Source organism: Equus asinus, chromosome 17 (genome assembly GCF_041296235.1).
Source record: "Equus asinus isolate D_3611 breed Donkey chromosome 17, EquAss-T2T_v2, whole genome shotgun sequence".
Lineage (NCBI taxonomy): Eukaryota > Metazoa > Chordata > Mammalia > Perissodactyla > Equidae > Equus > Equus asinus.
The window spans coordinates 46144872-46169953 of record NC_091806.1 but is presented as its reverse complement, the minus strand read 5'-3'; the positions used below and the strand labels follow the sequence as shown (position 1 = coordinate 46169953).

At 55.3% G+C, this 25082-nt stretch overlaps 1 protein-coding gene and 1 long non-coding RNA gene across 5 annotated transcripts; both read right to left on the bottom strand.

The window, feature by feature from the left end:
• Positions 1-774: 774 nt before the first annotated feature.
• LOC106844261 (uncharacterized) lies at positions 775-14753 on the bottom strand. Of its 4 annotated transcripts, none has more exons than XR_006521978.2 (4): positions 14566-14753; positions 13305-13573; positions 11426-12512; positions 10037-10251 (listed from the first exon to the last, which is right to left on the bottom strand). It is a non-coding gene; the product is annotated as an uncharacterized lncRNA (long non-coding RNA). The 4 variants fall into 4 exon arrangements; XR_006521975.2 differs by lacking the exon at positions 14566-14753 and adding an exon at positions 13849-13930; XR_006521974.2 differs by lacking the exons at positions 10037-10251; positions 14566-14753 and adding an exon at positions 775-3763 and having other exon boundaries at positions 13305-13834.
• A 6238-nt stretch (positions 14754-20991) lies between these two features.
• Positions 20992-23726, bottom strand: SMIM38 (small integral membrane protein 38). Its single transcript, XM_044762271.2, has 3 exons — positions 23419-23726; positions 22793-22968; positions 20992-22540 (listed from the first exon to the last, which is right to left on the bottom strand). Exon 3 carries the CDS (start codon positions 21581-21583, stop codon positions 21428-21430), a length of 156 nt encoding a protein of 51 aa, XP_044618206.1. The 5' UTR covers positions 21584-22540; positions 22793-22968; positions 23419-23726; the 3' UTR covers positions 20992-21427.
• Positions 23727-25082: the final 1356 nt, after the last annotated feature.

The following is a 25082-nucleotide window of genomic DNA, read 5'->3' as shown; positions in this document are numbered from 1 at the left end:
CAGTCAACAGCTCAGCTCTGGCTCTGGCGGAACCACTCCCCGAGCCCGTGTGGCATGATGTGGCCCTTTTCTCGTTTGGGCACAGGGCGGAAGTTCTTTGGGTTTAACTGTATATTCTGGAATAATTTCAAACTCACAGAAAAGTTGTGTCAGTGATATAAATAACGCCCGTCGACCCTCCCCCGAGATTGACCAACCGTCAACGTTCATTCTGCCAATTTGATTTCTCTCCCTCTCGATTGTCTTTATATACCTTACATCCTTCTTTCCTGACCTGTATGTAGTAAGCAGCAGACGATGTGCCCTTCCACCCCTGTCTCGGTCTGCTCGGGCTGCCATCATAAAATATCGTAGACAGGGTGGCTTAAATGACAGGAATTTATTCCTCACAGTTCCGGAGGCTGAAAGTACAGGATCAGGGCACCGGGCGGTTGGGTTTTTGGTGAGAACCTGCCTCCCGGCTGGCAGACAGCCGCCTTACTGCTGTGTCCTCACACGACCCAGAGAGCGAGCTCTGGTGTCTCTCCGTCATTTCTTATAAGGGCACTAATTCCATCGGATCAGGGCCCACCCTCATGACCCCACCTTACCTTAATTACTTCCTTACTCCAAGTCCAGCCACCCTGGGCCTTAGGGCTTCAGGAGGTGAATTTGGGGAAGGATACAATTGAGGCCCCAGGAGTCCTTAAATATCCCAGCGTGTCTCTTTTAATAACAAGGACACTTTCTTACAAAACCACAGCACCATTATATTCTTTGAAGAACGAATAGGATTTTTAATGAGATTGACCACCATGCGATTATTAAATGCAGACAATTTACCACTGAAATAATATTATCTAAGGCACGGTTCCTACTAGGATTTTTCCAATTGTCCCCATAACGTTCTTCACAGCATTTTCTTTCAAAATAAAATCAATCGTTGCGTTTAGCATCGCGTCTTTTCAAGCTTCCTTTATTCTGGATGCTTCTTCCGTTCTTTCCTTGTCTCCGTGATGCTAAGCTTTTGAAGAGGATGGTTGAGTTTCTCCGCAGGCTGCTCCCTGATTTGTGTCTGTCGCCGTTTCCTTGTGATTGGATTTTGGCGGGGCTGACACGGAACTGAAGCTGTGTCCTTCTGGGTGCATGTCATCAGGAGGCACGGGATGTCCCTGGGTCCCAATCTTGGCAATGCTGACTTTGCTTGGTTAGGATAGTGTTCTCTTTGTCCCTTTGGAAGATAATGTCATCTGTAGAAAGATACCTTTGAGACAATGTCAATAACCTGTTCCTTATTAGATTTTCACCCAACAGTTTTCTCATCCACCCATGAGTCTGATACTGGCCTAAATCACCTATTACTCTCATGGCTGCACAATTAGTTTTCTAAGCCTGTCATTCCACCTACCTTCGTTAGCTGGTACTCCACCTCGAGAGCTCTCTCTTCCCCACTGTTTATGTATCTCTCCGTCTACTAGTTCATTATCAGTGTGGACTCATGGATTCCTGTTTTGGTCATTGGATTATAATCCATTATGGGCGTTGTACGTCACAATGCTCAAATTCCCAGCCCTGTCCAATGGGAGCCCTTCATGGCTCCTGTCTTCTGATGTGTCCCTAGACTGGGGTTCTTCATGTCTCATATATTAATGATCTTCAGGGAGCATACGAGCTGCTTGAAGTCATACCCAAAAGATTGCACATCTCCGTGCTTTGTTGGGGGGGGTGGGGGGCGGTGAAAGTTCAATGGCTTCCATCGGATTTTCAAAAGTACTGTGGTCTCCCGAAAAAGACAGAGATTCTACATCAGAGACTTGGGTGAACCTGTCCATCTTATCCCAGCCACCTCTGAGTCGCAGATGAGGACAAATCCTGCATACGACAGAGGTGGTGGCATGGCTTAATCCTCCCAGTAATCGGGCCTTCCTTCCTCAGCTTCACATAAAACCGACAAGTTGCAGAATGTGGCTCTGTCGGGTCCCAGGGGAGGTTTCCCTCTGGGGGACAAGGAATGTGAGGTGCTGACGGCCCTCACCCCTCTGGGGCCAGCCTGTTTTCAAGGCTTGAGTGTGTCTAGGAAGCGTGCTATGACGTTCAGACACAGCACACGAGGACTCGCAAGGGGACCCTTGGTTCCGGAGCCACCGAGAGGTAGAAACGTCTTCAGCCGTGTGGGCTCTCCTTGCCCATATTGAAGAGCAAGGCCAGGGCCCCCAGTCCTCCGGGTGCTAACGTCCAGAGGACTTCACTGCTACGTACGCACCTCCTGCAGAGACCTCTTGTGACACTTGCAGTGGCTGCCGTGTGGCTGCTCTGTTTTTGGGCACATCCTTCTCGCTCAGTTCCCACCACAAGCTTGGACGTGGACTAATGTCACCCCCCATCTTACACACAAGGAAACGGGGGCTCAGACAAGCTTTGCCCAGGGTCCTGCATCTTATAAGTGACCAGTGCCTTGAGGTCACTCGTGTGGGAGCCTGCTGCTCCCAGGAAGCACTGACACGTGGACCACGTCCTGGCCCAGAGCCAAGCCCAACGGGTCAGCCAAACCCCGACCAGTCCACAGACCCGCCCCTCAGGACAGAGCCACCGCAGCCGGCCAGACACCCAAGCAAGAAAGCGATGCTGATGGGTGTTGTGCCCCTGGATTTGAGAGGGGTTTGTTACATGGCCCCACTGGGGCGATAGCTGACGGATACAGGGACTGTGCCGGGGAGAACGGACCTCCTGGTTTCACCCTCACTTCTCAAATCAGTGCAACGACGACACTAGAAATCTATCTTCCTCTTCTTCTGATCATGTATGTGTTTGTGCCTCTGACCGTGAAACTCCGTGGTGTCTCACACGTGAGCCAGGGGTGGAGGGGAGAGTGTGGGGGAAAGAGCTCAGGGAAAATCGCATCAGTGGAAGAGCATGTGCTCCCTATCAGGGGATCACATGGATCTGTCTCAGAGCCTGAGGATGGGTTTTCACAGCCACTAGTCGGGGGTCCAGGCAGGGAGGGCACAAACGCGGGGCCCTTGTGAATGCATCCTCTGCGGCAGAGCCAGCCCCGAGCCAAGACTTAGAGCTACGACCCCGGTAACAGTTGCAGCCGCGGGAGCGCGCCGGCACTGGCAGGCTGAGACTCTGCTTGGAGGCATGGCAGGAAGGTGCAGACCTATCACAGGATGGCATTGAGATGACAGCAGGATGGAAACTTCTGGAATCCTTCTGCCTCTCCTGCTTCCCGAGGAAAGGAGTCTTCGCACAGGTCTGGACGCGGAGGGAGGAAGCCAGGACCACGGCACCGGGAAGACCCAGCTCCACGCGCTCCAGACTCCTGGAGCTTGGCAAGCCCTCCACAGTCAGCCTGGAGGTTCCCACTTGCACAATGCGGGTGAGGATGCTGACACCGCTGTCCTGGAGAAGGCGGGTGAGGTGGTCCGCGGTGCTTACTACGTTAGCAACCCCCTTCTCGTTTTCCAGGAGGGAGGGTGGGTTCCCACAGAATCGGTTTCTAACAACCCTACATGCAAGTGGGGGTGGCAGGTGTGGGCCTTCTTGGGGCGCCATGCCCCCTGCAACCTTCTTCCTCCGTGCACGTGCGCACTGCTTCCTTCCTTCAAAGCATGCGCGGTAATGAGGAGGGGTCGTGGGCTCAGAATGAGGAGTCCCACCCAGGTTGCCCTCATCATGGGGACACCGTGGGGTTGGGCACCCTTGTTGGCCTCCTTGGTCTCCATGTGGCCGTCTTTCAACGGAGGCATCAGCGGGAACCGTCACAAGCGTCCATCTCTGAGCCCTGGGTGGGGTGAATGGTCAGCCCCCAATAAGGGGAGCCCGAATCATTTACCCAGCATCACTCTGAGCATCCCCCACACACACATACACCCCACACCCCCTGGCCCTCAGCTACACAGACTCCAGCGATTCAGGACAAGACGGTTCAGGCTGAGTTCACCAACACTCCCCAATCAGGGCCTTCAGAGAAGACTCTTTCCTGGAAATCCTGCAAAGAGCAGTGGCCGTGGGTTTGGATGAGCGGGGAGCTGGGGCCAAGGGGTGTTCTGGGGAAGCGGGAAGCCCTGGCCTGCAGAGATGGCCCTGAGAGGCAGGGAGCCGTGACCCGGCCTGTCAGAGTCTCCTGAGCGGAGCCCAGCGGGAATTGCCGGCCCATTGTCTGGAGAATTCTTATCAGCAAAGACAGACGGCCCTTTTCACAGACATCTGGCAGCCCTTGTCCCAGTCTGGATCTTGGGTTTCCACCGGGAGGCGGAGGCCAGTGTCGGAAGATGGGGCCACCCCAGAGGGGGCAGGCTCTGTTTACACACAGCGGTGCTGGGCGCCAGCTCCCATGGGATCGTGTGTCTCTGTGCACAGGTGGCTGAGACTGCCCTCCTCTGCTCACTCAGTGCCCTCCTGGCCACCTCCTTCCCTCCCTTCTTCCCTCCCTCTCTCCTTCCTTCCTTCCTTTCTTCCTTCCTTCCTTCCCCCTTCACCCACTCCCTCCCTCCATCCTTCCTTTCTTTTAACAGATGTCTGGGCGCCTTTTCCACCCCAGCCCTGTGCTACACAAAAGGATTGTAACTGTTAATAAGACTCCATTCCAGTCCACAGGTAGCTCATGGGCCAGAGGAAGACTCCAGCAGACAATCGCAATACGCAACAACAGGCCATGACCGGCCGTGGGAGCCCATGGCGGGTCATCTACCCAGGCCGGGGCCAGGGGGTCTTGGAACAGTTGCCTGTGGGGCCCAAATAGGATCCTTGTCCCTCTCTTCTAGTGATAGAAGGAAGCCAGGAATCACTGGGACCCACCCTGGCCTGGTGGCCCCAGGTCTTTGAATGTGCCTAAGACCTCAGGATGGACTGCAGTTACCCTCGTAAATCTCAAAACATCCCAAACGTATCTGACCCCAGAACACCTTTCTTTCTTGGCCAACATTTCATGGGACAGACTTTTGGAAAGAAAAGTCTCCTTTGTTATTTGCTATGAAAATTATCCTCGTGAGGACGAGCTAATGAAACCGGAAAATAACGTTAAATGGGAAAAAGTGAAGCAGGCTCCTGAGGGCAGCGACGGATGGTTGTTGTCTAATTCTTCTCCTTGCCAGCGCCTGGTCAAAGCCGCGGTAAGGGGATTTTAAAGACACAAATCCACAAGGATGCAGAGGATGGAAAGGCAACCACAGGAACCAATTTAGAAGGTGGACAGAAGATGAGTGAGTGAAAACTCTGACCGAGAACGCTGGGTCCCCTTAGTGGCCACTGGGAAAGTCGGGGGTGGGGAAAGAGCTTATTCACACAACAGAGTCTTCCAAAAATCATCTCTGGAACTGGGGAAAGAGGTGAAGAAGACTCAGTGAAAGATTTTGAGATGCAGTTGGAGCCCAGACCCCCCTTCCCAAGCCCCACCCCCAGGAGGACACCTCCCCATCTTGGAAGAAGGATAGAAGTTTATTTTCTGGACCTCGTCATACAGAGGGTTTGTGGACTGGGAGATCCCAGCCCAGTTGAAGGCCTGAGTGCCTTTCCCAAACCAGGGTGACAAGTTAAGTGACCCTTTGCATCCTTCCCTCTTCTCTAGCTCAGCCCCCAGAACACCAACAGTCAGACCTTGCCCTCCTCTGAGACCTGATCCAGCCCAAGAGGAAAAGTCTAAGGGTATTGACACCAGGGGATCCTCAAAAAAACAGCCCAGATCCTTCCGCAAAGAAGCCTCTGGTGGTCAAGCTCCACTCCTGAACTTCTAATGAGCTCGATGGCTCCCCACTCCGTCGTGAGCTGACAGCCTGCGGCTACCAGACACCTGTGACAGCCTCTAACACGGAAAGTAAAGACCAAAACAACAACAGAAAAATGCAACTCAGAGGAAACAGAGACTGTTCAAGGAAAAGAAAGCTCTGACAACTCTGTCAACAACAGGCAGCTGTGACCCAGACCCTCAGAGATATGACGTCACATCCAAGAACAAGAAGAGGGTGCTATCAAAAAGGAGCATTGGGAAGACAAAGAAGAAAGAGCGCCTAAACTTAAAAGCAAAAACCACAGCCGTGATGATAAAACTCAATAGAAGAGTTAGAAAATCAACTTGAGAAAATATCCCAGAAAGTAAAAGGAAAAGAGAGAGAAGAAGGAAAGGATGATGATAAAGAAGATCCAACATCCAAAAAACGGGCGCTACAGATGTGTGAGGGAGAAACGGAGGGGAGGAAGTCACCGATGAAATAATTCAAGGCCGGTTCCCGGCTGCCAGGCTTGGGTTTCCAGACTGAAGAGGCCCGTGAAATATCCAGCAGAGTAAAGAAATAGAGACACACCCCCCACCACCACCATGGCATCTCACTGTGACATTTTAGTACACTCGGGACAAAGAGAAGATTCTACAAGCTTCCAGAGAGGAAAGCTAGGTCACATACAGAGAGTCAGTTCTCAGAGTGGCTTCGTAATTCTCAAGAGCAGAATTGGAAGCAAGAATCCAATGGAACAACACCTCCAAACTTCTAAAGGAAAACTATTTCCTATTAAAAATCCTATGGCCAGCCAAAGGATCAGTCAAGTGTCGAGCGGAGTAGTGGCCGTTTCAAATATGCAAGGTCTCAAAAAACAGTTGTCTACCAGTCACACTTTCTCAAGAAGCTGCTGAAGGACATGCCACCCCAAAGCGAGAAAATAAACCAAGGAGGAGGCTGGAGATGCAGGGAGGCGTTCCTCACCACGGGTGAGCGGGGAAGGAAGTCCCCACAAAGGCTATGAAGGGGCATCAACATCAAGGCTTTGAAGGGGCTTCAACTTTGACCTGTTCCTGAGAGGCGGAAGTTGACCATGGTGGGCACAGGAGGAGATGACACAAAACAATCCACTCTCGGTGGCCATCCTTCCACCACCATCCCCAGTGCTCCCAGCTGTAATGAGCCCTGGGCTCCCCAGGACTCACTCACGTCCTTGCCCACTGGCAAGGTCAGAAAGAGTTTTGGCCAACTCGGGGCAGAAGCCAGGCTCTGACCCAGAATTCCCTTCGACTTTCCTTTCCACTTTATATTTCCCTGGGAGTCTTCAACTCTTGGTGACAATATCCCCTTTTCCTTCCCCCATTTGCTTTGTGCTTCCCGCTCCATTTTTGAGAATGAAACAATGGATCATTGAGAGGTTGTGGCAGACGCTGGCCAGATGGTCACCAAACCTTCTTCCTCTGGCTCCTGGGCACCCAGCTAGACACACTGTTGGTTTCAAAGTCGTGTCTGCACAGGCGCATGGCTGGAGGGGAACGTGAAAAAGTCTGGTTGGCTTGTTAGGGGAGGCGGGGTGGGGGTGATGTTTTTTCCTGTCAGTCTTAGGATAAGGTTCTTTTGCAACAAACATGTAGGGAATGTGGAGCCAGCCTCTCCACATTATATACGGCGTGCGTAAAAACATCGTCGCACACAGCTCTCCGGACAGATGTTTCTTTGCAAGCAAGAGCTCATTTGTCCTCAAAGCAGGCAGGATCCGGCAACCCGGCTCTCCAAACCCATCCTGCCCTGTTTCCCATCCCACACCGGCCCTCAGCCTGCCTCCCCTGGGAGAGCCCCCTCCCCTCTGAACATCCTCCACCGCCTTCAGGGCTGACTCCAGATGTCGCCAGGCCTGAATTCCTCGCCCCTCTGGTGTCCCCCTGGGGCTTTGGCTCTCTGCAGTGATGGTTGCCCACTCTGCCTCTCAGGGCCCAGGGGACAGCACACCCGGAGGTAAGGGGCTCAGGCCCACCACAGTCAGACCACCTGTGTCCACAGCCCAGATGCCCACTTGCCAGCTGAGGGGTGGCCCAAGTTGCTTTGAGGCCCCGGGACGATAACAGCGCCTACCGTAGGAGGTTTGTGAAGAGTAAATGAAAGAATGCATGGAATGTTCTTAGGGAGGTGACCGGCCCATGTGGGTCGTTCAATAAGCCTGGGCTCTGAGGTAGAGGTTGCACCTGCGTCCGGCTCTTGCAACGCCCCGTTAACCCCTCAAGGGCGGTTCCCACACCCTCCTCACCCGTCAACGACCTAGAGCCTGGCACAGTGCACTGCATGTGGGACAGACCTGTGAACCTGACCAGCAACCAAGGAGCCCAGACGAGGCCATGTCCACCGACAGAAGCTGCATGGCTATAGGGATGAGAGGCAGGATGTCCTGCCACCCTGGGACAGTCCCCACCATCGGTCCAGCCTTGCCCGGAGAGCTGGACTGGGAGAAGCTGGCCAGCACAAAGACCAGACAAAACCCAAGTCCCAGGGGATGGCTGGGAACTGGGGACATGGAGCCGGAGAAGAGAAGACTCAGGAGAAAGTCGATCAACCCAGGAAGTGGCGATAACCACCTTCTATGCGCCAGCCATTGTTCTCCAAGGAACAGGTTGGATGAACCCTCTGCCCTGCTGGGCTTGCATCCAGACAATCCAGTAAGGCAAGAGGAGAACCAAAAATGCAATGAGCAACAGTGTAAAGCCACATGGGCTGGTGCTAAGTCCTGTGACGGACAGGTTAGCGCGGGGAGGAGGTGCCGAGGCAGGCCGGAGGGTGGGGATGAGGAGCACTTTTGTGCCGGGGAAGGCTTTTCTCAGCATGGGACACTCAGCGGACACTTGTGAAATGAGCAAGCCACCATCTGGGTATCTCAGTGTTTTGCTCTCAGATCCTATGGCAGGCCCTGCCCATGTGCCACGCCAAGGGAACTACATTTCCCAGAGTGCTTTGCTCTCAGGCTCCTGGGCAGATTCAGCCAATGGGAGGCCCCAGTGGAGAGTGGAAGGCGGGAGGAGAGAGAAGTGGAGGTATTTCCCTCCCCTCTTCTGCCTCCATGATCCCAGCTCGCACCACATGCACCCTGATACGGTTTGGTTTCTACTGGATGGCTAGACTTCTGTACTCTGGTGACATGGCCTCCTCTCTGTGTCCCTCCAGCCCTGGGGACACTGGCTCACTTCTGGAGGTGACGGGAGAGTGTATCGAGCTGAGATGAGGCTGGAAAAACACCATAACGCAAGTGCCCTCGGATGAAGCAAGGTACCATGTCTCCTTGGCTGTTTCTTCTCTTCCCTCCTTCCCGAATTTCGGTGGTTTTTCCCTCATCCCCGTTCTCCCTGGCTCTCTTTGCTCCTCCAAGTGTGAAGCAGCTCGCTGGCTGATCGGAGAAGCTGAAGTTTTTCCATCAGCATTTGCCCGAGGCTGTGTCCCTGAAGTCACTCTTACCAACAGGTCCTTATGCATCTGACATCTTCATTTTCTTCTTTCCCAAATCTGACCCCCTGCTAAAAATAAATAAATAAGTGGTGATGCCACGTGGCTGTGTGGTCAACAGTCTGGCTGGAGGATCCCAGATCTCGGACTTCATCTGCAGTTTGGCTCTCCCTGGTTCTGCTCCACTGGAACATCGGGTCTCCCGGGTCTCCAGCCTGCCAGCCTACCCTGGAAATTTTGGACATGGCAGCCTCCATAATCGTGAGAGCCAGTACCTTAAAATAAATCTCTTTCTCTCTATATATATGCACGTCCTACCAGTTCTGTTTTTCTGGAGAACCCTGGCTGACACAGTCACCGTATCTCCCAATGATTTTGGGATGAAGCCCCTTGTGCAAATTCCTTTTACAAATAAGTGCTAGAGAGACATACACTCTCCCTGAGGAGCCAGTATATTCTCCCCAAGGGTCATTCCTTCTTTCCCTGCTCCCTTTGGCCGCCAGGAATTCCCAGCTCGGCCACAGCAACCGTGGAGGCTGGTTATCACAAGCAGTATGTCTGCATCCGACCCTCAGCTCAGCCAGGACTCATCTTCCCTGTTGCGTGTCTGCTCTCCTTTGATCCTGACTTCTCAGTTCCAGGTGTGCGTCACTCTGCTATTGCAGGTGCCTCCTGCAGAGTGCTCTGAGCTGAAGATGGACAGCCAGGCCAGGCGCCACACATCTGGAGGGGTTTCTTTCCCTTTCCTCTGGCCCCTGGCCAGTCCGCTGGGCAGGAGTGGGCACATGCTTAGTGGTGAGCAAAACCACCGTCAGACAGCTGTCCACACCGCCATGGTGAGCACTCACCAGAGAGCTTGGGGAGCCCGGGATGATAGCCAGGAAGGATGGCTTCCACGGTCATCTTCAGGAACCTCCCGTTGGCAGTGTTAGGATCATGCGTGTGCCTGCCCATCACCAGGAGCTGGAGCAGCCGGAGACAGCTCACTGGGGACCAGGACCTCAGGCCACCAGGGAAAAGTCTCGCTTGCGCCAGCCGGCACCCATTCCAGGAACGAATGAGCCAGCCCACCTCGCCTTGCTTCAAACTCCTGGAAGCACAAGGGCAATTCCAGAACACCTCGCCCCCCATGAGGATGCCCCACATACACACCAAATAGCAGCCCCCCTGCATGTCCTTCTGCCGAGCCCACCACCCCACCACGCTGCTATCAATTGTGAGAAGAGAGAGTGGGTGGGACAGGGGGGCCGTTTCTCTCTGATTTTCCTGCTAATTTCCATCCCTCTGAGGACACAACAAGCGCAGTAAAGGGCAGGCGGGTTTGTTTTCCTGACGAGTAGCAATTGTCCTCAGGACACTGCAAATGGGGCACCGTGTTAGGGCCGAGTCATGGGTCCTGGGCTCAGAAGGCTGGCAGGTGGAGAGGAGGGGCAAGCAAGGGCAGCCGGGGCCCATTTTATGGACACAGAGGTTGGATGAAGTGGGTTTATGGATGAAGTGTACCAGTTAGGATATGGGCAAAGCTGTGTAACAAAGAGCCCAAGACAGACAATGGGTGGGACGATGCTTTCCTCCGTTCACGGCTTTCATCCAAGCTCAGTGGGGTCTCCCTTCACCATCCCTTTCTGATGGGTTAGGAATGAGCCTCAGAGCTTCTCAGTCATTTTCTCATATAAGAACGGATTCATTTTGTAATTAAGACTCATTTTCAGGTGTCAACGAGTCCAGTCAGGTCCACATCAACACTGGATTTTTCACGTCTAACTCAACACTCTTTCTCTCTGTCTCCGCCCAGGTTCAGCCCTGCCCCGTGACTCAGGCAGCGGGAAGGGACCTCAGTCTGTCCCTTTTCTCTCCTCCCCCTGTACCCCGACCCCCGTCTAGGATGTCAGGACGTGGGAGGAGGGATGGGGAAGGGGGTGAACATCACATACCTGGCTGGGGCTGTGATAATCCAGCCCATGTGGCAAGAGCCAGATGCTGGCCCTCCTCTGGGTCACCTTTGTGGGTTCTTTGGGGACCTGAGTGAGCACTGTCCAGCCGGTTTCTTGTGAGCCTCCAGGCCTCCTCAGTTCCTGCCCACAGACTCCGGCTGCCGGGGGGCCTGTCACCCTTAGGGGGCTACATGCTCACAGCTTCTACCCACCACCTTCCTCCGTTTCCCTCGGCCCACACGGCAGTCGCTCACCCCTGCCGTCTCGGTCAGCACACAGGTAAAGCTGCTGTGACAAAGATACAATGGCGCACACAACACAGAAGCTCACCTGTCTCTTTCATGACCGCCTGCAGTTTGCGGGTGGACCAGGGTGGCTCAGGAGCTCCACGCCCTGAGGCTGCGGAAGGAGCTGGTTCCTCCTATCGCGTTGTTCCTCCCCGTCCAAGGGCGTCCGCCTCATCTCCATCGTTCCCACTGGCTGGTGGTCCAGCCCCAGAGAGAGGAGGAGAGAGCGCCGGGAACGGCTGCCTTTTCAAGGCTGTGGCCAGAGGTTGCACCCGTCCCTTCCTCTCACATCCCATTGACCGCAACTCGATGCCGTGTCCACTCCTGCCACAAAGAGAGCTGGGAATGGCCTCTAGCTGGACGGCCCAGTGCTCAGCTGAGCCTCAGGAGATGCTCTTACCAAGAGGACGATGGAGGCAATGCCTCGACCCTACAGGGAAATTAGGAGTCCCTAAGGGGGCAGTGCGGGCAGACCCTGCCCTCTCTCTTCATTCTGCCCTGGGCACTCCGGCCAGCCTCAGCACCCCAAATTCACAAGGAGAGGAGCAGGTTATTATGTTCCTGCGTGACCCCCAGGTCCGGGGGATCCCAGCCGAGCTCCCCATTCCTCTCCCGCCCCACCACACTCTGAGCCTGTACAGCCCTGGTCCACGATTCCATGTCACAGTCAGCATCACTCCTTCCTCCCTGCGGGCACCCTAGTCTCTGAGTAGTTTTATTGGGAACACCCCACCGCCCTTGGCTTGGCCAGGAGAGAGAGAACCACCTGCAACGCCGTGGACCCCCCGCTGCTGCCATGCTGACCACACTCAGGCCCCCATCCATCCAGGCTGGAGGTGGCTGGCAGGGTTGACTGCTGGGGACAGCTCTGCTCTTTCCGTCAGACAGGATCCCAGGGTGTCGCACCTCTCAAAATGCAAGGCTCTCACCACTTGTCCTTCTCAGCTTTGTGGCTCCTGCCACATTCTTGGGACAAGCAGAAAAGTCCCATCTGTGTATCAGCCGACAACACGCATCCCCAGGGAAGCTTCTGGGCCTTGCTGCAGCTTGGCCTTGTGCACAGGCCCTGCTCCAGGGGCCTTACAGAAGATGGGTGACCGGTCCCCGTCTTGCAGATAAGAACTTGGTTCCTGGTGAGGTTAGAATATGTGCCCTGGTCACTGGGGAGAAGGAGAGGATTCGACCCCAGGTGACCGCTGGCTCAGAACGTGTGCCTGGAATGCAGCCTCCCCATGGGCGACGGCACAGAATCCGCACCCCCTTGCATCTTCCCGGCCCCTCCACGCACGCCCTGCTGCATCCCCCCAGGACTCCCCTGAACACCCCTCGTGCCTCCCGCCTCTCTCTTTGCCCCGGCCACTGGGCGTCTCCAGGAACCCTCCAGCCTGAGGCTTCTGTGGCCCAACTCCTGGGCCCCCCGCTTCCTCCTCCCTTTCCTGTGGCTTCTCTGTCTCCTTGATGACAAGCCCATAATCCCCCATGCTTTGTTCACACTCCGCACACGCTTCCCTGGTGACCATCACCGGGCTCTCCCCTGAACCCCAGGAGGGAGAGAGGCCCAAGTCCTGTCCCTGGGACATCTCTCAGACCCCAGCCCTTCCTCTCACATCGCTTCTCTGCTCCAGGCCCTCTGACCTCTGCCCGGGCTTCTGACCAGCCTCCCCACCCCCAGGACCCCCACCTCATCATTCCATCACCTGCATTGCTCCCAGGGACCATTCTCAATCAAGCACAGATCCAGGAGCATCACTCCTTTGAAAGCTCCCTCCTGCCTGTATGCTAAAGTCCAAACTCCTAGGCAACCGTCAGAGCCCTCACAATTTGGACCCAACTTGCCTTGCCGTTGTGCCCCTTCACTCCCTCCTCTATACAGTCAGCACCCAGACCAGTGGATCTCGAACTTTGGGGAGCATAAGACTCACCTGGGGGAGCTTGTCAATCCTATGCCTGAGCCTCACTCTCAGAGATTCAAATCCAGCTGGTGAGGGCTGGGGACGGGAATCTGCCTGTGTAACGGGGTGATCTGAGAAGCCCTACCGAAGATCCTGAACTCGCTGTGAGCCATCCAGCCTCCGGGCCCTTGTTCATGCTGTTCCTTCTGCCGGGAACACCGTTCCTCCCCCATCTGCCTATCAGAATCTCCCAAACTCTGTCTTCAGCAGCACCTCCTCCAGGAAGCCTTCCCCAGACCCTGAAAGAGAATTAATGCCTTTCCCCTGTGCGTCTCTCCCTGGCACCCTGCCCCTCTCTTATAGCCCTTAGGACCATCTGCCCAATGTGGGCGTTATTTACACACGATCCATTTTCCCCTCTAAACCAGAGCCGGTGGAGGCAGAGAACATCTCATCCAGCCATCCCCAACTCCCCCCCGAGTGCGGAGCCTGCACAGGTGCCAATACGAGGGGTGGGTGTGAGCAAGGGGAAAGATAGCGCCCCCGCGGCCTGCCCCGCCCGCGGCCCCCCGACCTTGTTGAGGGCTCCTGGCCCTCCCTGCCACCGCCCCAAACTGCTGGGGATCCCTCCGCAGACACATCTGGCTTAAAAAGGAAATGCGCTGTTTCATGACTTAACTCTTTTTATTTTTAGACGCGGTGACTAATCTCCACCGCGGGAGCTCTGCAGGCTGCTCTCCGGGGAGCTCGCCCAGCCGGGCGCCTGTTCTCGGGCCAAGCAAGGGTGGGAGGGTGGCACGGGGGCGATGCCCAGCTGAGAAGGGAGGCAGCCCCTCCCCATCCACCTGTACCTCCAAAATACCTCGTCCCGGGATGCCCAGGACACCCCCACTGAAGGGACCGATGCACAGAGAGTGGCTTCTGCCATGTCCCATTGGGGGGGCAATGGAGATGGGGCCCAGGAAGTTATATTTCCAAGTCTCGGCTCCCTGTCCTGCCACCGACACACACAGACTGGCCTCGGGGCGGAGGTGGGGCCAGGTGGCTGCCAGCTGCTCCTGCACCAGCCTGGCTGTGTCCTCCTCACTAACCCTCCTCCGGGAGGACAAGTCGGGTGCAAGTCTGTGGGGCCGGAAGAACAAGCTGCTTCGCAGGCTGCGTGGCCCCTTGGGTGGGCAGTGGGGAGAGTGTTTCTAGCCATGAGACTGGGCAGGGACCGAGGCACCACCCCCCACCCCGATTTGCCCGGTCCCCCCCACCCCCCGGCCCCAGGTACCCCTTCTCTACTCACCCTGCACAACTCAGAGCGCAAGGAAACCGTCGCTGCCTAAGCCCCGCAGACCCTCATGTCAAGGGGCCTCGCTTGTGACACTTTTCACTTGTTCCCTTATTTCTTTCTTTAAGAATGCATGCTTATTATAGAAAGAAGAGAAAATCCGTGAAAACCGATATGGAGCAGTAAGAAGAAGATGAGGGACATGCTACCGACTACGGGGAAAGAGAGGGCGGTGGGAGAAGACGTTTGTATGTGCTCAAAATAGCTCCACATGCAGGGCTGGGCTGGTGGCGCAGCAGTTAAGTGTGCATGTTCCACTTCGGCAGCCCGGGGTTCGCCAGTTCGGATCCCGGATGCGGACATGGCACCACTTGGCAAGCTATGCTGTGGTAGGCGTCCCACGTATAAAGTAGAGGAAGATGGGCACGATGTTAGCTCAGGGCCAGTCTTCCTCAGCAAAAAAAAAAAAAAAAAAATTTCTCCAGATGAGAGAGGAGAGGCTGGTACCACAGGCTGCACTGGGGCGAGGGGGAGTTTTAGATGACTGCGGGGCCAGACTCACTTTTCACGGGATGCACTTCTGCCGTTTTCAAGGAGGAAGGGGAGGAGAGGAAGGAGAAAAATTCAGGAAGGGTCTGGAAGACCACCCTCCGTTCTGACTCCAGTTGTAAGTTCGGGGGTCCCCCGGTTCACCCCCGGTTTCAATCATTCGTTAGAAGAACTCGAAACTCACGGAAAGCTGTTAAACTCACATTTACAGTTTATTACAAGGATACAGGTGGAAATCAGCCAAGGGCAGAGACGCACGGGCAGAGCCTGGGGAAGTTCCACGCATGGAGCTCTGCTCATCCTCTCCCAGGGGGTCACGGGCGATGTCAGCTCCTCCTGGCAACACACTAGGAGTATCGCCAACCTGGGGGGCCCCCCCGAGCCCCGGCAGGTGGAGTTTTCATCAGGCTCCATCTCCTAGACACGGCTGACTGTCCACGTGTCTGGCCATCGGTCCCCGGTGCTTCCCGAGGTAGAGCGGACACCACATGTCCCAAAGCCCCCATCACAAGTCACCTTGTTAGACTGTCTGATGTGGCCGAAGTTCCCAGGTAAACAAGGACACTTTTATAAGGCAGGACATTCCAAGGACCTAGAGATCCCCTCCCAGGAGCCGAGGGCAGAGACAAGAGCTTTCTTAGGGTAAGTTAATTCTCTACGACCCAGGTCATATAAATAGGATGACCCCCCATCCCAGCTTGCCCAGGACCCGCCTGATTTTAGCACAGAAAATCCCGCGTCCCAGGGAAGAACCCCCCTAGTCCCAAGCAGATCCCTGAGCCCCAAAACAATTAGCCACCCTACATAGAAGCACCCCTTCACCCTTCCCCCAAAACGGGGTGGCTGTGTCCTGTGGGGTTTGGGCTAGGCTGCAGCGACATTTCCCAGAGCACACGGTCCACAGGCAGCTCTGGAGGAGCGGTGAGCATCAGGCTCCGTGGTGGTCCCCGGCTTCTCTGAGCCCCAGGTCATGCAGCTACGTGGCAAAGGCGCCAGCTTCTCCTGCAGGGCATCAGGCATCAAGGTAGGAAGCGAGAGAGACCGACATGGGGGGGTTTGTCCTTGAGGGTCGGGTTTGACCCTCCTCTGCCCCGGCCCCTTCTCCACCAGCTCCCACACGGCCAGGATTTCATGCCTGCAATAGAGCTCGTCTACAGAACCCAAGGTGATGGGAAAACAGACAAAAGGAAGTAACCGGACCACCCACAGTGGGTAACCACAGGTCCCATTAAATTTGCTCCTAATGGTTCTTTATGTGGCTCTCATAAATGGGGTCTCTGATGCCATCATAGATCGCCGTGTGTGTGGTTTCCACAGATCGATTTGGACCCATCCGCTTCATTGAACTCTATGATCACTTGCAATTGCGTTAAGAGGTTTTCTAACATTCAGCCATCCTTGCATTTCTGGAGCCCACTCCACTTGATCGTCACGTTTTATCCCTCTAACACACCGCTGAGTTTCCTGGTTCCCTATTTTTGCATCAACATTCCTAAGCAACACTGGTATGCCTTTTTCTCTTTCCGAGATACCCTTGGTGGATTTGGGTGTCGACGTATGCTTGCTACATAAAGGGAATTGGGAATTTCTCTTCTTTTACGTGCTCGAGCAGTTTCAGTAGTGTTTAATCGTCTTGACCTACGTGACGCGGCAGGGGACCTCCTTTGAAATATTCTGGACCTTTATGCCTTCTTTTTTGAAAGGGTAGTATACTTGCACAACTTCCTATTTATCCTAGGGTAATCCATTTGTGTAGATTTTATATCTCTTTTGGAATAATTTTTTAGAAATTATGTTTTCTATGTTTTCAAATTCTCAAAATCCTTTACAACCACCAGAACCCATTTTCTGAGAATTTGACCTTTCTGTGTCTCCGTAGTTGGTTTCCCCACAGGATTTTAATTTTGTATATGGTTTCTTCTCCTTTTTTCTTGATTGGGATGGTTAATCGTGTCCCTTTTATTGTTAGGGGCTTCTTTTCCCCTCAAAATACCACAGAACTGTACAGTTAAAAATGGTTACGATGGTAAAGTTTGCATCACGTGTACTTGAACCCAATAAAAAAGGAAAAAGAAGAAGAAAAGGAGTGCAGAAGAAATGTTTTTTTTTTAAAAAAAAAAGAAATCCAGGGCTTTGATACATTTGTTAATTCTATCTCTTGTTAATACACTAATTTCCTCTCTTATCTTTATTTCTGCCTTTTGTGTTTCCTAGCTTTGTTCAATTGTTCTTTTTCAAATTTGAACCATATGCTTAATTCATCAATTTTCATTCTTTCCTGTTTATTAACATAAGTTTTCAAGGCTATGACTTTTCCTTCAAGAATTGCTTTGGCTGCATCTCCTAGGTTCTGGTGAGCACTTATCTACATTGCCACTTAAGACCCCTCCTCCAGGAAGCCCCCCTCTGTGTTCCTATCACTCCTGGTGCACTCACTCATGACAGCACTTTCACTATATTATGAAGGCCTAGTGCAGTGCTGTGCAACATAGAAATAATGTGAGCCACTTGCGTACTTTCAAATTTTTTAGTAGCAACATTAAAACACTTTAAAAGAAACAGGTGAAATTCATTTTAATATCTTATTTAACCCAATGTCTCCAAAATGTTGTCATTTCAATGCACGATCAATATAAAACCATTATTAACGAGATTTTGCATTATTTTCCTGTACCTAGGCTTCAAAATCTGGCATGTATTTTACACTTACAGCATATCTCAAGCGATCACTGATGGCTTTTTTAGTGCTTAATAGCCATGCGTGCCTAGTGCAGGTCTAAGATTTGTTTCCAGTTCTCTCTGCCTGCTTCTTACCTCCCAGACAGCAAGCCGCCTGAGGGCAGGCACTTTGTTATTCCACATTGTATCCATGGTGCCTCCCCCGTTGTGAGCGCTCAGGGATGCTGGCTGAGTTAATGACTCCATCTGCCCCTCCACTCATCCGTCTGCTGCCCAACATCTTATTCACTTCTCCAGCAGCTACGCATCGTCCACCTCCCACGTGCTACAGTCTGTGCCTGTCGTCACACTGCGAGTCAAGGAGCGTCTCCACGCATCCCTAAGAAGGAATGTGTCTGTTTCAGCCTTCGACTTCCCCCTGGGAACAAGGAGCCCCAAGAAGCTATGGGCAGCTCCACGCTCCAACTCCAGGCTGGAGCTGCCAAGGACAGCTGAGCACAGCTGCTCTTCCTCAGGGGCAGATGAGGGCAAAGCTAGCATACAAGGGTGCCATAAAATACACCCAAATACCCCCAAATAGTGTCCAAGATAAAGATCACAATTACAAGGAATGGCCAAGAGGCCAGTGGCAGGGACCACCAGTTGCCTACCCAACATCCATTTTGCCTTCCTTTATGATAGAAACCTGACATTATTTAGGGTGGCAACAAGCCCAGCTAATGCCCTTTGGCAGCCTCCTCTGCATCTAAGGATGCCATGTGACATAGTTCTGGTTTATGTTGTGTGAAACTAAGGAAGCTTTGCTTCCTTGATGTATCACCCGTTCCTTTCTCTTCCCACCTGGAACTCACTCAAGATGTTTGGAGTCGCAGCAGCCTTATTGTAGCCATGAATACAAAAGTTACACACATGCTGTGGATGGCAGAGCAGAAACGTGGAAGAGTCTAAGTCCTTACTAATATCATGGAGCTGCCATACCACAGCCTGGAAATGCCAAAGGCCAGACTTCTTTCTACATTAAAAATGAAAAAAATAAAAGCCTCTTTTGTTTTAGTCACTATTTATCTACTTGCCTGTTACTTGCAGCTGACTGCAATTGCTGCCCACTACAGGGCCAGGGCACGTCCTCTCGTTCGCTGAGCTGCCATGGCCGGAGTGCCTGTTCTGAGCCAGGCACTGTGCCATGAGGCTGTAGCTGGTTGATACAGGGATGCAGAGGGCCTGTGCTTGTCACCTGTCGGAATTTTGTCAGTTGCAAGTAACAGAAACCACTGTAAACTGACTTAAGAAAAAGAAGAGCAACAGCCTCAGGATTCTGGCTCGCTGGACCCAATGGTGAACTGCAAATGTGTGCGGAGGTGTCATTCCACCCGGCCACGGGGACATGCAGGCGACACGCAGGTTAGACGGTCAGCGACTGGCGAGACCAGCATGTCATGTGAACTTGTGACTTTTCCCTCCACTGGGGAGGTCCGGTTTGCCCAGGATAGAGGCGTTTCCCAGGCTGTGGGACTTTCGGTTTTAAGAGCAGGGTGGTCCCAGGAAAGCCAGAATGGCCAGCCGCCCTCCGTCCATCGGTACCAGCTCATGACAACGAACATACTTCCTCTTCCTGAGAGAGATCAACAAAACCACGTGCGATCACTTTAAAGAAAATTGGACAATGTTGTCCTTAAAGAGCAATGAGGACACCCCCTCCTCGAACCCTACGATCAGATATGCCCTCAGCCACCCTGTAGCCAATTGTCCTTGACACAGTGGGGACACGAGTTCTGCTGGGCCACTGGCTAGGACAACCACCCAGAGGACAGCCACCCACAAGCCCTGGATGAATCGACTGGTGCATGGTAACCCCACCCCTGTGCAGACTCTCCAGACTCATCGAAAAGAAGGGACCCTCATCGGGGCCGGCTCTGTGGCCTTGTGGTTAAGTTCGATGTGTTCTGCTTCAGCAGCCCAGGTTCGGTTCCCGGGCACAGACCTACACCACTTGTCAGCAGCCATGCACATAAAATAGAGGAAGATTGGCACAGACGTTAGTTCAGGGCGAATCTTCCTCAAGCGAAAAGAGGAAGATTGACAACAGATGTTAGGTTAGGTTAGGGCTAATCTTCCTCAGCAAAAAAAAAAAAAAAAAGAAGAAGAAGAAGAGGAAGAAGTGACCCTCATCTAGAGCATCTTCAAATCGTCTCTCAGACACCCCTACCATTGAAACTCTAGCTGGTTGGTCAGTGTCACCCTGAGAAGGTCACTTTTCGGCTGGCCGGCTCCCCAGTCCCTGTACTCCTCTTGAGCACAGCCAGGAGCAAAACAAGGTCTTCTTGACACAGGTGAGTGGATCAGGTCTCTCAGAAACATCAGTAACCGCGTCCCCGGCTCACCCCTGTGGTCCTTTCTGCCTGGACCCTGCCAGGTGGGCAACTCCCGGCTAAGGGTCCCCAAGAGTCCATTCGCCCAGATCGGTGACTCCAGGCCCCCAACAGCCACCTAAGACTCTGCGCAGACGGACACCCCCAAGTCCTTTTGGAATTCACAGTGTCACCAGGCCCCAGCCTGCCAGGAATGTCTGGTCTCGGCCGATGCTTCTCGATCTGGCGTGGAGCTTGGCCACTGGCATTTGCTAAAATCTCCCAGGTGATTCAAAGCTGCCACCACGTTGAGAACCAGCGAGTGGCCACGTGCTGCTCCAGAAGTCGAGTGTGTACACAGCTGATGTGACCGGGGGTGGGCTGCAGGGGGACGCTGGATTCTCAGGCTCTAGTCAAGTCTTCCTGCCTGCCTGCCCGGCTTCTCGGACGTGACTCGGCCGCACACTTAAAGACACACAGAGGAGCAGAGGCCGCTGAGTCCAGAGGCTTCTCCCCTACATTGTCCTCCACGTGTCCCGCAGTTTGCAGACTGTGGGGGCTTGCCCACTCCGCCCCCCCCCCAGTCTGCCCCTCCTGGTAACCTTCTGAGGGAGGGAGGCAGGATTTATTGCACCCAATTTACAGATGGGCAAAGAGAGTTTGCCCGTGGTCAACCAGAGCTGGACGGGAACTGGGGTGTCACAGGTCTGCCTTGAGATGCCCTGGGGGTCTGCTCTGGGAAAACCAGGGCAGCTGTCTGCACTGACTCTTATCCTTGCAGGAGGCAGGAGGAGGCTGAGACGGGGGGGGGGGCGGGGGGGGCTTTTGGTGGCAGGGCTGGCTCGTGATGCAGCCACATCGGTCCTTATGGCCCCCCAACCCAACCCCTCCGGCTCACCCCCACCTCTTCCTGGAAACATATTTATAAAGAATTGGAAGCAGAGACGGTCTTAAAGTAAGACCCACCCCCAGGATTACTCACTCCAACAGGGGACCCCAGAACCTGGTGGACAGACAGGCAGTGGCCACTCGGTCCCCCGACGTGGGATGTGAGTGTGACCAGGATGGCCCTGGTCAGCCTGAGTGGGTCGTGGTCCATCTCTGGCCTCCCTGAGCCTCTGGACCCCTGCACTGACCGCCAGGTCCAGCCCCGGGGGTGGGACACAGAGGTCATCTGCCTGCCCTGCTCACCCCCCCCAGCCCACCCTCAACCTCAGGACAGGACATCTGTGGGACAGACTCCTTCTAGAGGGGAAGGTCATTGGGTGCCTGCTGTGCAGAGGCTGCCGGCCAGCAAGGCCCTAGTCTTCCTTGGGTTTGCGAGGCTGCTGCCGGGCCAGCCTGTAGTCGATGTAGGTCCCGAGGCAGGACCAGAGAAGGAAGCGCGTTAGCAGGATGACAACCAGCAGGACCACGAGCGGGTCAGGGCCCGTGCTCCCCCACAACCAGGAGGCCATGCTGAAGGGGGCCGACCCCACAGAGCCACCACAGCCCTGGGCCCAGTTCTGCTGAGTGCCTGCTGTGCATGTGGCCAAGGGCCCCAGTCGGGCGGGGAGCTCGGTGCAGCCGGGGGTCTAAGGGACGGCCCCCGTCCCTCCGCAGCCCCGAGCAGGCGGCGCTCCAGCCCAGGGGGTGGCCTTCGAGAGGACAGATCGGCCGGCTAGCGGCCTCCTTGGTCAAGAGGCCCGTGCGCCATTCATCCAGAATGAGCCACTCGCGGCGACAATGGGCGCATTGTCGGGAGGCTGGGGGCGCCCCTCCCCACCCGCCCGCGGTGACGTAACCGGCAACCGGCGCTGGCAGCTGCGGGCCGAAGCGGCCACCTCGCGCTCCCCGCGCCCACGCCCGCGCTTCCGGCCGCAGACAATCGGGCTCTTTCTCCGCCCAATTAGCTCGGCCGACCGGCCGGCCAGCGGGCTTTGCAGCAGCGGCAGCCGGCGGGCGGGGCGGGGAGGGCCAGCCGGGGAGCCCTGCAGAAGAAAAGGCGGGCGGGGAAGACAGCACAGTCAGCTCGGAGCCCCGAGGCCACCCCAGACGGCCCTATTAGCGCAGGGGCCGCGCCAGCATCTCAGAGGCCCACTGCCGCCTGCCACAGCGCGGGGGGCAGCGCGGGCTGCGACGGGTCTGCCCAGAAAGGGGCCGGGCGGGGAAGCTGCATAATCACCAAGGAAGGGGCTGGGGCACCCCCTCCCAGCTCGCCCCACCACCAGCCAAGCAACAGGCCATGGCCCCGAGCTAGACAGGACAGGACAGTCCTGTTGGAGTCCCCTCACATCCCTCACAGGGATGCTGGGCCTCAAGCCAGGTCCCAAGGTGGACTCCCTGAGTGACCTTGAGCGAACTGCTCAACCGCTCCGGGACACAGGCTCCTTATCAGAACGTGAGACAAGTGAAGGACGGCTGCTTTGAAGGCCCTGGGGAGGACGAAGGGAGAGCGTTTATACGGGACCGGCGTGGTACCAGGCATGAACCGCCCCCACCACCATCCTCTCGTCTCCAGGCCACTTCTGCCACAACACCACCAGCCCAGCTTTCTCTGCCTGCCCCCACACGCTGCGAGCACACATGGATACACACATACACACATGCACTCACAAGTACACAGGCACTCTGCGACACACCCGCACACGCACCAGGCCACACACACCTCTACAGATTCCACTCACCTCCCGAGTCCATCTCTGACTTGTCACAGCCCAGTTTTCTGTGGGTCAGGGGACAGCCTGGGCCTCTCAAGGGCCCAAGCTGGAGCTCAGAGGGCCCCGCAGGAGGAGCGAGGTCTCCGGGCGCCGGGTCTTGGGAATCCAACCACTTTCTCCCCAGGAAATGGTTCCCACAGTCCCTGAGCCAGAGAGAAAGTTTAGGGGTCTCCCAGCTGCGGGGCCCCTGAAGCCAGTGCCTGAATTTCTTCTCTGTCCACAAAATGAGAATGTGCTCCCGGCCAGCCTTTCTGGAAGCTTCTGTCTAAGGCATCAATGCAAAGGCTTTGACAGGCAGCACACCTTAAGACGGGTGGTGGAGCGGGATGACGGTGCTCACCTGTGGTTTTCATGACAATAATCCCAGAGAACGTGTGTTGGGCATCATGGGGAGCCAGACCCACGCCAGGCTCCCCACCTGCACCCCGCCCTCGGCCCCTCACGCCAGGAAGCTCAGACGTCACCCCGACTGACAGAGGCCCTCAGAAGTGTGCCGTGTCCCCCTTTAATCTCTGGGTGGAAAATGCCTTTTGCTGCCTCCGTCCACCAAGAGGGCCGCCAGCCTGGGGACCCGGCCAAGGGACCCAGCATACCTGCAAATACGCAAAGATGTGGCTGCTTGATAAGAGCTTCCAGAAAGTTGCAGAAAGTCTTCGGTGGTGGCCCCGAGTCGCCTTCCTGGAGAAAATCATCTGCCCACGGAGGGAAGGTCCCCGGAGGACAGCAGCCCGAACCCGGGGAGGACAAAGAGGCTGACTCCTCGTGGGCGTTTCGCTTCCCTGAGAGGCCGGCGTCTCCGGGTGGGAGTACCCCGGGGGAGCCGGAGGCACCGGCACACAATGGGCACAGCCCAGTCCTCAGCCTCCCACCGCACAGCTCTCGACCCGGCAGGTGGGAACAAGGTGGCCTCGGATAAATCTGTTTGCCAAGCACACAATCGGACACGCAAAGTCAACAACGCTGGTCACGTGGCGTCCACGCACGGAGACTCTTTGAGGTCGCAGAGCCCCCCCCCGCCCCTTCCCGCTCAGACGGCCCCAGGCCCCAGAGGTCGGAGAAGCCAAGGTCAGCGTGCCCTTGAGAAGAGGGAGCGAACGGCCCGCTCCCCTGCACAGGGTGGCGGCTGCTCCCAGGGGTGACATCTCCTGAGAAAGGGCCACTGATATAGGTGCAGGCACCTTAGATGGACAATGTGGTTATCACCCCCAGGAAGAAATAATTAGGTGACAATAAAAACGTATGAGGTAGACCGGCACTTTGCAGGCATTGCTCACTCAGAGAGGAAACACTCAAGTCAGCCCACTGCTGGCAGTGATGTGAGTCTGGGGGCACGGTCAGGGCTCCGCCCCCACCCTTGGGACCATTTCACCCATCTCTGCTCTCCCCACCTCTGGCTTCAACGCCCCTTTGTTCCAACACGACTCCTCCAGGGGATGTTGTCACTGCAGTAGCTCCCCCCGCACCAGGGGCATCCATCCTCCAGGCAGCCCTTCGCCGAGGGCTGACTGTAGGGCGATAAAAGCCAGTCCCCCTGCCACACGGCCCGGGACAAGCTTGAAGGACAAACCAAGCCCCAGAGCTCCCCTTCAAGATCGCGGTGAACTTGGGGCTGTGCCTGAAGTCGCCTCTCCTTGGCTTTTTTCCTCCTCCCTCCTGCCCTCCCCATGCCTCGCTCCTGTTCCTCCCGGGCACGCCACCTTTTAAAGACCCACCTGGGGGGGCCAGCCTCGTGGCACAGCAGTTAAGTTCGCCTGTTCCGCTCCTCTGTGACCCAGAGTTCACTGGTTCGGATCCCAGGTGCGGACATGGCACCGCTTGGCAAGCCATGCTGTGGTAGGCGTCCCACATATAAAGTAGAGGAAGATGGGCACGGATGTGAGCTCAGGGCCCGTCTTCCTCAGCAAAAAGAGGAGTATTGGCAGTAGTTAGCTCAGGGCTAATCTTCCTCACAATAAGACGTGCCTGAGAAGGCAGGATGGACATGGATGGGTGTCCTGTCCAGGGGAGCTGGACTTTTCCAGGACTCATAACGGAGCAGGGGGAGGCGCCAGCCCTGGATCAATGAGCCGGACTGGGGACCCGGCTGATCTTTAGGGGTGCAAAGAGCCCACATGCAAATGTCCAAATGTTGAAGCAGCAACTGGCAGGTCCTGCCTCATTGTCCCCTCATGGCCCAGCAGAGGAACCCTTCCCACAGCTGAGGCTCATGAGGAGGCCCTGGGGTGGAGGCACAACCTGGGTGCCAGCCGGGACCAGC

Excerpts from the sequence above, each read along its gene's own strand:
- SMIM38 (XM_044762271.2), bottom strand. The coding sequence starts at position 21,583 with ATGGCCTCCTGGTTGTGGGGGAGCACGGGCCCTGACCCGCTCGTGGTC.